Genomic DNA, 14535 nt, shown 5'->3' with positions numbered 1-14535 from the left:
AAGGGGGAGGGAAGGGGGAAGAGGCCACCCCTACCACCCCTCTCCCCCCTCCCAAGGCCCAAGCAAGAGCTCAAAGCGAAGGCCTTGTTTTAGGCAATCTTTTTTCTTCTCCCCATTTTTTTAAGCGGCAAAATTAAATGGTAAACAACATATAAACATATCCGCGAGCTGGGATGAATGCCGTACCGAGAGAGACACAGAGAGAGAGAGAGAGAGAGAGAGAGACGGAAACCCCAGGCTCACACACAATAGGGCGCCAGGCGGGGAGAATCCAAAGTAATTTTCCACCCGTCCCTGGGGGTTGCGTTGGGGTGCTGCGAACTGCAACACCACCCCCTCCCAATCGTTCGCTAGGCTGCCCTTCAAGCCGTCTGCGTGTGTGTGTGTGTGTATTTTTTTCTTCACCACCCCAAGATGCGGCTGCCCGATGCGCTGGATTACTTCACAATTGTGGCCCCACACAAGCGTGACATCACAGGGCCGGCGTACTGCGTATGCGTGTGAGTGCCTCCCATCCACCCACCCACCCATTCGCCGGTTTTCCCCCACCCTCAACCCTCGCAAACCACGTGGTGATGATGAATTTTTATTCATGCTTTTAATGAGTAATGGCGGTGCGAAGATAAAAGAAAAGCCGTTTTATGTTCCACCCAGCGCCTAGTGCCGCGCGTAATGTCTCATTCCCCTGCCGAAAGGTGTTGGGGGTATTATTTTGTTGTTTTTTTTTCTTCTCTCCCGCTTCTTTTGTTGTTGCTCTTGGCTGATTTGCTCTACAAAAAAAACGGTCGGGTCTTATTGACCCTTTTTTTTCTGACGCGAAGAAACCGGAGCTGGAAGGCCAACGCGATCGTGCAATATGTTTGCTGACAGTTACATAAACGCGGTGTCTGATTATTGCTATTACTTGGTGGGGCATTTTTTTTTCGTGTTCGTGTTCTTTGTTTTCTTTCCCCCCCTGCCACCGCTTTGGCCGGGATCGCCGGGACACTTCAAAGGCGAACGCTCGAAGGAAATAAAATCCCCGATCCCGTGTGTGCGATCCATGTGATGCGAGCTGACAGTGATACACACCGACCGGCCGGAGGGCAGATCGCCTTTCGATGTTTCCGGGTCGGAGGCAAGAGAGAGAGAGAGAGAGAGAGAGCAAGGCAAAAAAAGGAAAAAAAGCATAATTTACGACACGCTGGCACGCGTTTTGCGTAACGTGCGGTCATGGTGAAGATTTTTGGGAGCAAAACGTTATGAGTAATGGTTCGGCTAAAAATGGATGGTTAAACCAACGGAAGGACACCTGCAAACAATGGCTTGCGTGTAAACGCCATTGTTGCCCGCGAAACACAATTAATTCCATCACATCCGGGGAAAGGGATGCAAAAAAAAAATAATAGGTCGCATAAAACAAACAGAAAACGAACAGAAACGAAAAAAAAACCTACGTCACCGCGGGCAAGCGTAATCGACGCTAAATCCACCATAATTTCCCACCTGTTGCAGCGGAAGTGCAGCACGCGTCACGTCCGAAAGGGCCACCGCAATCGAGAGCGTGGGTGGAGTAACAAAAAAACAGGGCCCACCCTTCCAGCCCTACCACCGTTGCGTCCCAACGACGTCGCCACGTCGGCATGTAAATGATTATCCGATAATCGTATCAATCCGCACATCGACCGGGTGGGTGGGATCCGCAACGAGAGGGATATCGCCCAATCGGTCAGCTCAATCGAGCCCTTCGGGTGCATTCTCTCCCTTCCCTTACGCCCCCCCCCTCCCCTCCCACCTACCACCCCAAACCTATGGCAATTCTCCCCCCAACAGCAGCAGCGGGTCGAACAACAACATGAAGAAGAAAAAACCACACGCTCGCGAGTGTGAAAACGCAAACGCACAGCCAAATAAACACCCTCACGCGGGTTCCCGGGGCTGCATCCTCCGCCCCCGCCGCCGCCCCCGCATCCCTCTCAAAGCCACCCTCTCCCGTTGCAAAACGGTGGCCAGATTGTGGCACAAATTATGATGCAACGTTCGTGGAAACGCGCAATACACGATTTTCATTCGCACTCTCTCACTCTCGCGGTTTATTTGCTCTCCTGTCTCCTGGTTTTCCATCTCACACCCCCCCACGAGGTACACACACACACACACACACATTGGGAGGGGATGCGTTTGGGGTGTGCATTTGTCGAAGTGCATTCGCGTGGGTTGCGCCCCCACCCCGGTTTTGGGGTTGGGGTGCAAATTGAATGAAATCATGCCACGTGCCCACGGCCGGACCAAAATTGATGCTGCGCGCGATTTATGAGGTTACGGGGCACATTCGCACGTGAAAAGGTAGGCAAAAAAGTGACGGAATCGGTAACCGAGCCAAACGAAAAACGCGACCCGTGATCCTGTGCGCGTGTGTTGTTTGTCCGTTCGCGCCTCGCACGGATGTCCTGGACACGCGTTTTGGTGGTGTTTTTCCATTGAACTACCAGCACACTACCCGGTTGGGATTGGGTGGGAGTGTGCGTAAATTAACTCCGGTTTGAGCTGCATTCGGGGACGCTTTTTGGGTGGCATCAATTCGCGTTCGGCTGCGATTCTCACACGACCCCGCCGGATATAAACGTTCATTAGCGGTGGTATTAAAGCCCACCCGCAGGTGTGCCACCCAAAGTGGGCAGTCAATGCTTTATCTGCGGGTGCAGGATTGTAGATTTTAGTGGTCAGTAACGGGCCCACCCAACGCCGTTTTAATTGGACCAATGCTGGCAGCAGCAGCAGCAGCAGCACTGAGAAAGATGGATGCCCGGTTGCGATGGAAACGGCCTGCTAGATTGCATCGCAGGACGAAAATTGGGCACTGTCGTTGTCCGTTAAAGAGCACCCTGTGTCTGAAACCCTCTCGCCCGCTCAATGGGGGTCAAATTTAGAAGGCCAACCTGTTGCTGGGACGCTTGAAAAACCACAAATTGAAATCCTGCTGCATCGGGAGGGGATGATTTGTGGTTTGAAAATACTGCCCGTCCCATTGTTGCCACGTCTCTCTCCCGACCGGCCTTGGGGTGTCCTTTTGGGCAGTATATTTGGTTAATTGAGAAATGAACGAATCGCCACGTAGTACGGAATCGAGCACGAACGCAATCCAGCTGCTCGGCATGCTATCGATCGTCTCGCTGTTTGTGTCACTCAACACTGACACGTGGCGAGAGTGTGAATGTCCTGGCTGTCAAAAGCAAACCCGGTTACTTGGATGCACCGACAAGGTTTTGAATGCCACCATCGCGCAAGAGAGATTGATGGGTGTGTGAAGTTCGGTGGCTTTCGTCCTCGACAACGTGTACGAAAATTGCAACACTCCACCATGACACAGTTGCACATTTCGTCGGGTGCTCCTATACCAGAGAAAAAAAAACAAGGACCAAATTGTGTCACTTGTGTACGGAGCGATTCATGGACACTCGAGCCATCCCAAGAGCTTTTTTCCCATTCGACTGTGAGCTATATTGACGAAAAAAAAAAATGCCCACAAAAGCCTCCCAAAGAGTCAACCATTTTCGACAACGCCGCTCAACCAGCTTCGAAAGGGAACGTTCCCGGTCTGCTCGCGTGTGGATGCGGCTTTTTTTCACATCGTCGATGCACCAAACAACAAGCTTTCAACACCACAAAACAAGCCGTTCCGTGGCGTTTTCCGTGGTTACAACCGACGGCTCGACGGAGGCTCACAGAGACGCGTCGATGCGTTCGCGAGCTCGGCACGAATCAAACGGGACGTGGATGGAATGTCAAGGATGTCATCGGAACCGTGCTTCGTAAGGATGCTAGCTGGTCACTCTTCTTCACTTGGAACATTTGCAACGGGGAAAGAGCGTTGATATGGTTGAGTGGAACGGTGGAGAAAAAAATATGGGCCTTTTTTAGAGCTCGTAAGCCAGTGGTCAATCGATTGATTTTGATGCAGTTTTAAGAGCTCGTTTCAAGCTGCCATGCAATCGGTACATAACGTCAAACATCACGAATTGCATCCAAAAAGGTGGATTAGTTTCACATAAAAGGTACACTGCATTCTACAATCCCGTAAGAGAATAGAACATAATTTAAATCCATACCCATCCGCTTCAAATCAGCTGCTCACCACGTGCACAAAATCGAAATCCAATTTCGAACGCCAAATGAACTGATCGAACGATAGCGCGTCCGACCTCGTTTGGTGTGGTTTTGATAAATCGCTTCCCAAAAAAAAACAAACCCTGCCCAAAAACGCACCCCCACACTGGGTCATTTTGGGTCTAACGCTTGCTAAAAGGAATCGCAATCATTTAATTCACCCCAACCAGCGGGGCTTTCTTGCGTGCCGCGGCACGTGCCACATGCTCGCGTTACAGCGTCACATCGTGGCTCAGGTGTATAAATGAATAATGGGCCACGCCAATGCTTCGCGGGAACTCTCGCGCGCGAATCGGGAAAACCACGCATCGAACATGTGTTTGCTGTCACTTGCAATTCGTTCCGTACGGTACGGTTCGCTGACGCTTGGATCCCGACAGTAATGGGAGTGGGTTTTTTTTTTATTCTCTCTCTCTCTCTCTCTCTCTCTTCGCGTTTAAAGGGCCCTCCTTCCCGGGCGCCCCTTTCGTAGCGTTGCGGTTGAGTGATCGAGCCTTGTGCTGGCTGGCAGAAAGGCAAATTAGTAGCTAAACGGTAGCCCGTACCCTGTCCGTCGGTTTGTCGACGTCCAATTTAAGCCGTCTCTTGGACTACCCCACGGTCGTGGGACTCGGGAGGATAATCAATCACTCGAGCGGTGCGATGCGCCTTGGCGTTTCGTTGCGCCGCGATCGAGCAATCGGAACGAAAAACTGCACCACACCAAACCGGCAACAAGCGACGAACCTCGTGCTGCGTTTCTGAGTGTGGTGTTTTTTTTTATTTTTCGTTTCGTTTTTATTCCCTCAATCCACCCCGTAACACGATACACGGCGATGCGATGTGATGGCGCATACTTTGTTACACACACGCCCGTCCTGTCACGATGCCATTTGAGTCGGCGTGTTCCCCCAACCGGACATAAAGTAACATTGTCATTACTATATTCATAATATTAATTATTTATGACATTCTGCACGCAATATTTATTTACCGCGTGTATCAGTTGGAAGCGTTCTATCGGTCCATCTCGTCCCGGTGGGCGTGGGGGTGGAGGTTTGGGTGTGAGGGTTGAAAAGGGGCGCCTTTTTCCAGTGCCCAACCCGAACCCCAACCAGTCTCGGGTGCACGCGAAGTGTAACTTATAATAAATGAGAGAGGAATACGAGGTAGCAATACAATACAAGCCCCATAAAAGCCAGCACGCATGGCATACCAACACGGGTGCATCGAAGGGCCAAGCCGAGACCGCCAGAGAGTAAAAGGGGAAGGACCGCGGGAAATGATGGGGCCAACCGCACACACTGCACCACAATTCCGAGTCCGAATGCGAGCAAACGTACTTGCTGGGCCGGGTTCGGTGTGCGAGAGGGTAAAAAGCTCATTTTTACAGTTCCATATTAGCGTACAACTCCATCACTGGCCGTTTCCGCCATTGCAAGGGGGTTGAATTGACAACTGCCCACCATCGGTGAGGTTTAATACGAACGAAACTGCTTTTGTGGCTGTCTGTGGCTGCGATCTACGATAATGAACGCTTTTAATGCCTCAATTTGTCCGCACGCGGTATGGCACGTTATTCGAGCGCCAATGAAAGCGTGTGCGTTTGGTGCCATTAAGTAGCCGCCTGGGAGCCTTTTCCTACTCGTTCTCCTTCGGTGGCGGTGTGCGCTAACTAACGCATCTGTAGTAGGCCGATTTTCCCATTTGTCAAACGCGATGAAACCCGCCGAAAAGAAAAGCAACCCGGTCAAGGACTCACCAGCGGTGGCGGGATTGCTACTGCTGTTTAATTCTAATATAACGATCGTGTTTAAATGCCACAGAGCACTACATACAATAGCGTGCATTTGATTCCACTCCACCGTTGGCACGTGGTTTTCGTGCCGTTTCTTACGTATGCATACATTTACTTGCATTTGCTGTGCCCGTCTCGCCACATGCCAATACACGTTATTCCCACTCGCTTGAGCGCGAAAAAATGTGGCTGTGGGTTGAATCGGCTAACCAACACAGCTGAGCGTCGGGGACGACCCTGAAGAGCCCGATCAAAATTGCTGCACAATGCACAATGTAGCAATTAGAGATAATAATTGATTACAGTTGAAGGAATATAAATAATGTTGAGAGAAATGATGCGATACGTCCGTCTGTGAGGTAAAGAGGAGTGCGAGAGAGAGAGAGAGACAAAGAGAGAGAAGGAAAGCGAGCACAAAAAAAAACGAATGCAATGTAAAAATGCACCGGTACACGGTTGAGGTGATGGTGAACCGGGTGCTTTCAAGGAGGGTTCGATCGAATGCACGTCGAATGGAAAGAGTAAAATATGTTTTACAACGATGGCGCGAGAACGACCGAAGGAAAACGCACCGTACATTGCCGCTAATGGGAGAATGGGTTTGCATCATCCCGCGACAGCGATGCGTTGAAGGTGCGTTTGCTTCACCCGGGTACGTTGTTTCGCACGAAACTGCACACCCGCACGCGCTTTTCCCACCGATGCGCTCGTGTGGCAGGGGTGTTTAATTATTATTTAATTTTTACACACGCACAAAACCAGCCTCCCCCCGGGGGATCTAAAACATGTAAGGCCATGCGAAATCGATCGTGCCGGTGAGCTTGGCGGAATTGAATGATCATTCGCGCGATGAATACGCGGAATCGTTGCTTCGGTACCGAGCGCAACGGAAAAGGTCCGTGGAAAGCGTCCAATCGTGGGCGCTGCCGGTTGCGTAACCCTTTTTTTCGCGAAGGGTGGAATGTAATCGCGAGCGGGAATGAATTCGACCTTCCGTTATGAAATAATATGTGCTCATGTTTTTTTTTCATGCCGCTTTCAAATACGCCCTTTCAAAACTTCTCGGCTGCGAAATGTTTCTCCAAGGCAACGGGTGCCTGCTTTGATGATGCTCGATGGCTAAAAATAAAGACATACACCGCGCACAGTAGGCCAGATGCGGATCGAGTGGAAATAAAATAAGAGAAGCATGTGTTGTCCATGTGCTGAAGGAGACCAAGCTATTTTTCCGGGTTTGCATAAAATATTAGCCTTAGATTGGGTTGTGTTTGATCATGTGCTAGCGATAGGAAAAAAGGAATCTTTAAAACATATGAAAATTTGCCTCTAAATACTGCAATTAATTTCCTGAAATGTTAATAAGAAAACTAGAACTGTTAATTAAAAATCCACTTCACTTTCCACTCCGTTAATGCCATAGCAACCTCAACTATTTGAGGAATTTAGGCGCTCGGCAGCAACGTTATCCTTGTGGAAATTCACACACACCAAGCGACTGCAATTTATTCACCCCCCAACAAAGCCACTCTGTAGCGCCAGCCTCCAGCCGGCGTTTTTGTGGTTTTTCGGTTGCGGTTTTCGTTTGTTTCACGGGAAATAGTTTGACAACCGCGGCTCGTATGCACATTTAATCTCCACGGGCACGTGCGGCTACCGAAAAGCCTGACCCTCCCCAAAAACAGTTTAAGCATCTTTCGCCTCCCGCACGAGCACATGCTTTTATTGGTGAATTTTAAATTCCAACCACCACTTCGCTTCTCGCTTCTCGCTTCCCGATTCGCCATTCAACGGCGGAAAGTCAAATTTCAGTGATTTTCGGGCTGGCATGCAAAGAAGAGGTAAAATAAAAGCTGCACCAAAAGGAGCAAACGGACGGCCGGTCACGGGAAACGGAAAAAAGGATACACACGCGGGCTGCGTCTATAATGCAACACGCGCCGCACAAACGTTTCGCCAGCGAAATGCCAGAAACAATGACCAAACCAACGACGGCAGCCCTTAACGGGCATGGCCAAATAACAAAATATCGCGGGACTCTCGCGACGCCGCAATATTTCATGCGATTATAATTTCATGACTTTAATTCGGCTAATGTGTCAAAAGCGCGGCCACTTAAGTTCCGCTTCCTCAAACGCGATTGACGTGGGTCGTGTGGTAGACCGATTTCGTCCTTTTTTTTTCATTTTATTTCTCTCTTTCTCTCTCTCGCGCTCAGTTGTTGTTTCAATCGATTGTTTTATTCAACATTAACAAGTGTCGCATGATTTTGTGGCGATTTTTTCCGACTGGACCACGTTGTTTTATTTTTTGCTGGGGAAAATTTATTGAACCCGACAAGCGATTGATATTCCCGTTTGTTCGGTCGTTCGGCTGTCACATACGAAGCTTGTGTGGTTTATTTTCTTACGTTTGTTTGCCACTCTTTATGCACATCCGTGACACCGAATGTTTGACACCAATCGAGTGATTAATTGATCAGTCCGTGTGAATTCGCGTCAATTTCAGAAGGATCACATTTTTTGTTGTTGTTTTGCTTCATAATCGAGCTGTTTGTTCTGATGGTTTGTTCTCGTTCTTTTCTCCCCCCAAACAGCGGAAAGTTACCAATATCAGTTGCAGTCGATGTGGCAGAAGTGCTGGAACAGTCAGAACCTGATCCACCACCTGCGCTTTCGCGAGCGCGGCCCGTTAAAGTCCTGGCGCCCGGAAACGATGGCCGAAGCCATCTTCAGCGTGCTCAAAGAAGGCCTATCGTTGTCCCAAGCGGCCCGGAAGTACGACATCCCATACCCGACGTTCGTGCTGTATGCCAACCGCGTTCACAACATGCTTGGTCCTTCGATCGACGGTGGCACGGATCTACGACCCAAAGGACGCGGGCGGCCCCAGCGCATCCTGCTCGGTATCTGGCCGGATGATCACATCAAGGGCGTCATCAAGAGTGTCGTCTTCCGCGATGCCAAAGAGATGAAGGAGGAGCCCATAATGTACGGAAGACACTCTGTAAGTACCCGGGACTCGTTCGTGGTCTGAGCGAGGAATATTGTCGGAAGCACGGGGAATGGTTGCACACTAACACACACCTGAGCATGTTGGGACTTCAGCTGAGGTGTCCTTGCGATCATCCTGAACAGAACTGTTGCAGATGTCCTGTTGCACATCTCCAAGTGTTTAATTTATCTGTTTAATTTCAAAATTTCCACTAGAGTTAACGCATTTAAGGCCACCGGTGGCTGGAAAAAACACCATTCCCCTGTACGATGATCCTCTCGATTTAAGCAACTGTTTTTAATAAATTTTTGCGCATTCTTCCAGCCTTTTCCCTTTCAAGACAACCCTCTGAGCTACGCCCCAGCGGCACCCCCGAACGGTCAGCTCCAAACCACCGGTTCCGTCCCAGATGGAATGTCTCCGGATGCGCTGACAGCCGCCACGGTGGCAGCCGTTCGTCAGCAAATGTGCAACATGGTGGCAGCCGCCCAGCACCACCCGGACGCCGCCAATCTGGTAGCGGCCGGTTTCAACCTGCCGTCACACTGCAGCAACCCACCGAGCCTCAACATTCATCCGGCGGCTTCTGCAGCTAATGCGGCCAGTGCTGCAGCTGCTGCGGCCGCTGCCGCTGCTGCAGCAGCCGCCTCTGGCTCTGGTTCGACCGGGGGGATCCCTCTGCCCAAGCTCGGATCCCCGGCTGTCCCTTCGGCGGGCCATGGCAACAATAATGGCGGTTCCGGAGGTATCCCGATGCCTCGGCTCGGTTCTCCGGCATCCGGTTCCAAGACCGATCACGAGATGCAGCTCCACGGTGGTGCTGCGGGTGGTGGTCCAGGTGGACCGGGTGGACTCGGAGCAGGTGGTCTTTCACGGGCCACCCCTCCGGGAGCCCGTGAACGAGCGATGACGTCACGACCCGATTCCGGCCGCAGCTCATCAGGTGGCAACGCGCATCGTGCTTCACCATCGAGCAACGCAGCAACGTCCAACATGAACCACCATCATCATCATCATCATCAGCAACAACCTCCACCGCCACCACACGTCCCCGCACACCATCAACACCTGCATCATCATCATCATTCACAGCACCAGCAACAGCAACAGCAACAGCAACAGCAGCAGCAGCAACAACAACAGCAGCACCAGCAACAGCAACAGTCCCACCATCAACAGGTAGCGGCTCACCACGGCCATGGACTTCCGCATCACAACGCCGGAATGAGCCATCTGGTGGTGGGTGGTGGTGTCGGTGGTTCCGGATCCGCTGGGATCAGCTTAGGGAAGCTCGGATCGCCCGGATCGGCGCATGATCTGCGCATCAGCAACAGCCCGGATGAGGCGAGCCCACTTTCGTCCCCGATGGGGTTGGGATTGGAACCAGCCGTCAATCTGGCACTCGGAGCTGGTGGCCAGCCACCAGAGGACGTGCGGATGTTGGTTCCGCCACCTTACGGCAGCAAACCACCATCTCGGGGTGGCTCGGCCGGGTACGGTGGAGTTGGTGTGTCCCCACCACGTCCCGAGCACCTGTTCCAGGATCAGGACATTGCGGCGCTGGTGGCGACAACACGCGGTTGCCCTCCGAGTCGCGTGCCCGACTACAAGGATAGCCCGGTGCGATCGGCGACCTCTATCAAGGTCGAACCGCTGACGGAGTGCCGCGGCGATTAGGCTCCCCGAAGGGCCGGACAAGCAATAGGGCCATCACCCCCTTAGTACCCCCCCCCCCACACACACACACAAACGCACACACTTACTCGCACACCCGAACACTCGTTTCACGGGCTCAAAGCACGTTTCCCGCAAACACTGGCTCCATCTATCGGTTGGTCTTTTAAGTTAGTGAATTTGTCATATGTGATATATTTAAGCCGGCTAGGAGAAAGAGAGAGAGAGAGTAAGGGGGTGGGAGGCTCATCCTCATCTCAAAAAGGATTCCCTTCCACGTGTAGCACCACCAGGCGGGTGCGTGTGTGTGTGTTTGTGACCTGTACTACGCAGTATTTATTTGAAGAAAAAAAATGCAAGCAAAAACGTAACGATGATCCGCGAACGTACACACAAATCAAGGCAAGCCTTCCAGCGGAAGGCAACCGACACTATTAGCGTGCAATATAACGAACGAATGGGTGAGGTTTAGCCCTTCCAAAAAGGGACATTGGGGAGCCGGTCAGGAAAAAAAGTGAAATGGAACACCACGACCATGTTACATTCCAACGGAGGCACAGTGCAAATGGCCCGCTGATGCACGTCCTTGGTCGGGAAAAGCCCATGGTGGCAGAAGAAAGAAAGCCTCTGCTGTCGGGGGCTCTCGAACGTCTATGCAAACTATGTGTACAAAGTGAAATTCAACGTTTAGAAACGTGTGAAACAGAGGGAAATTTACTTTATGTCCTCTCTCCGGTGGTTGATGAAACTGGCTGCGTCGTCTCTTCCGCACGCAGCCAGATATAGATCGAGCGGGCTACAACGTAAACGTTCTGGGCTACTTTGATTTGGAAAAGCCCTCTACGACGCGACGCAAACACACAAAGACACACGGCCAAACGGCCAGGATACGAGAGAACAGCAGTTGAATTGCCTTCTTGACACGTGGGAAAGAGAGCGTGGGAAAATGAGGAGAAAAAAAACACGCAACCTCCAGGGAATATTTTGTATAGTGAAAAATTTTATGCCAAATTTTCGACACCCAACCACCACGGCTAAACTAAATTAACTCTTAAACGTTTCGGCATCTTACAAAGGGACGGAGATGAAGGCAAACTGAATACCGCGCAAAAAATGGGGATGCAGCATAACGCGGGGAAACAAAACGCATCCCATGCATACACACAAAACGTAAAACACCTAAGAAAATGCAACAATTTAGGCCTTTAGATTGTATTTTCTGCTAGTGAACTGAAGCAACCTCGGAGTGAAAACCAACCAAATGTTGATTGATTGCATTTCGTTCAATTACGGATTCATTTTACATTTGTTCTATACCGGTAGTGATGCGTGTTGTAACACGTGTGTAATCGGTGTATGTTGAGGGAGTACATGGATGTTGGCAAACATGAGTCTTATTTTACTTGAATCGACCAATGGCTGACGAAAGTCAATCAAACATGAAGCGACGAATACGGTGAAACTAAAGGAAACCGGAAGATAAAACCACAACGGACGGCCCCAATGGTTGCGAGTGATTCGCTAAAGGAAGCGTACTTTTCACCTTCGAATTTGCTCTTTCGTAGCATGTTAGCACGAGGAAGAAACAGAGACGACAGTGTGTGAGAGAGAGAGAGAAAAAAAAGGAAACAATTGTGATCATTGCTGGCCAGATGTAAGCTTCTCTTTGAGATGTCCTCTTAACCCGAAGTATCCAAAGCCCGTTTTCCCCGCCTTTTAGGAATCACCCGTTTTTGGCAAACACATTCAGGAAAAAAACGTTTAGGCAAAACCTCCCAATATGAGTAGAGATCGTAAAGAAGCGAATAGAAAAAGGAACAATACACAAACCTTTCGGCCTATGTGTTCAGAAAACAAACAAAAAACACACGCTAAGAATGTTTAGGAAAAGTTGAGAAAAATTTAAACAAAACTAAGCAAAACAAATGGTAACGAAATTTTAAGCGAAATTAAACAAAATTATTGCGACAAAAAAGCAAAAAATCATAGTAGGTGATAGTATATTTAATTGTGTGGAATAACGAGAAGCAAGAAAAGGTAGAGTGAACGAGCGACAACAAAGCAGGAATAGCCTAAAGAGCACAATGGAGAAACGAAAAGAGGGAATAAATTCAAGAGAAAAGTGCCTTCCACTTCCTTTTATGAAGCGTATGAGAAACTGAAGAAGAAGAAAAAACAAACAAACCGGAAACGGTGAACTGAGGGTGAAAAAAAAACGTAACAAATAGACAGCAAAACGAATCAGCGGTGCAGTAGTTGTTAGTTTTATAGTCAAAAAATTACAAAAGAGAAAAAAACACGTTACAAAACTTTTGGCAAGGATAAGTCTATGTATCAAAATCAAATCAGATGTGTATGGGTGCGTTTACCTTATTTTTTTTGTTGGTTGTTCAGTGCACTGGAGATGAGATCTTTACAAAAGTAGAGAATGCGGGAGAGACAAAAACAAGGGGAAATTAAGACACACGATCATCATGGTATCGAAAAAGTTTGCTTCAGTAACCGTTCCGAGAAAAATTAACCCTCTCCGCGAGTCCCCGTTTTAAAAGGTTGTTTTAATTGTTCGACAGTAAAGCGAAGGGAAGAGAAGAAGATCCTAGTAGTGTCGCAAACGTGTTGCCACCGATCGTTGCGTGGGATGTGACCTCCTGATCGATTTACCGATCAACACTCATATGCAGAATCTTTTCAGGTACGATGCGAGGTGATTTAAAACACCCCAGATAAAGCGGTAGAATAATTTACACAATTTACTACACAAAAAGAGGCAGGGGCTTATCTACGGTAGAGCCAGCAGAATGAGATGATTGAAAACACTCCTTTAACATAATTCCCTCACAATACTGAGTCTCAGACATGCAGCTACCACCAGTCGACAGATGGCGCTCTAAATACGCATCCTCTCCAATCGCAGGACGAAATCATTAATTAAAACGAGAAACACAAAAACCGGGACGATACGAATTAACCGCTGTGTAGATGTCGGTGTGGTATACGGAAACCAAAAATTATCAACTAGGAACACGTCACTTAACGCCACCAGCTAACTATGAGGGAGGCGAGAGGGAACGAGAACATAAGAGAAAGAGAGAGAGAAAGAGCGAGAGATAGAGAGAGAGAGAGAGAGAAGAAAAAGCTCCACTAAACAAATCCCACAATAATGCCCGTGCATGATCTCAAAACCCGGGAAAACGCGAAGCCTTCACCGAAGGGCGCGTTGAGGCTTCCGTTCGAAAACTCTTCTGCAAAAACCTCTCCTGAATATTGCCCACACCAAGGACCTTAGTATCCTCGGGTTTGGGCTTACCACAAGCAAGCAAAGCGATAGGAATGTGCAACTCAAGAAATCATCCAAACCATTCACCGCACTTGGCGCATCACACAATATTAGCCTAAACCCCATGAATGTATGTGTAAAATGGACTAGAAATACTTAATAGAGCAGCTAGAGGCAAACGGGCGAGAAGACGCGAGATGTACACGTAAGCAAACTGACCGATGGGAAAGTGACTCGGAAAAGCAAACAGCAAACCTGGCGAGAGGAGGCACAGTGGGTGGATTTTCTTTGTGGAAAACTTAATTGAAGTCATAGGTGTCGATGAAGCTAGCGTTTCGTGCCGTCGATCCTTTCACACCCTTGTGGATAAATGCGGGCTCATAAGCCTCCTACGCGCTGGTGCTTTGCCGATGTAACGAATGATTGCAGAACAATCGCCTTGCTGGGCTGGGTTGTGTAGCCATCTTTTCTTTTGTTGAATTGCTATTATTTCTTGACACCAGCAGCCGCCAACCCTATCTTGTTATTATTTGTGTACATTAGTTTCACCGGTGGCTGGAAACTAAACGAAATCGCTATCACTAATTGACGATGCAACAGGGTTCCGGCCTGCGTTCATAACCCAGCACTAAAAAGAGAGAGAGAGAGAGAGAGAGAGAGAGAGAGAGAG

General features: G+C 49.4%; 1 protein-coding gene across 1 annotated transcript in view; it reads left to right on the top strand.

The window, feature by feature from the left end:
• The window catches only part of LOC128724805 (protein bric-a-brac 1-like), a 115603-nt gene extending 105012 nt beyond the window's left edge, over positions 1-10591 (top strand). Inside the window, exons 3-6 of the mRNA XM_053818526.1 lie at positions 8517-8926; positions 9239-9923; positions 9972-10016; positions 10101-10591. Coding sequence (XP_053674501.1) covers positions 8517-8926; positions 9239-9923; positions 9972-10016; positions 10101-10591 — 1631 coding nt within the window. The remainder of the gene's footprint in view (positions 1-8516; positions 8927-9238; positions 9924-9971; positions 10017-10100) is intronic.
• The last annotated feature ends 3944 nt before the right edge of the window (positions 10592-14535 follow it).

The sequence above is a fragment of the Anopheles nili genome, chromosome 3, assembly GCF_943737925.1.
Source record: "Anopheles nili chromosome 3, idAnoNiliSN_F5_01, whole genome shotgun sequence".
In the NCBI taxonomy this organism is placed as follows: Eukaryota; Metazoa; Arthropoda; class Insecta; order Diptera; family Culicidae; genus Anopheles; species Anopheles nili.
This window is presented reverse-complemented; position numbering and strand designations above follow the sequence as displayed.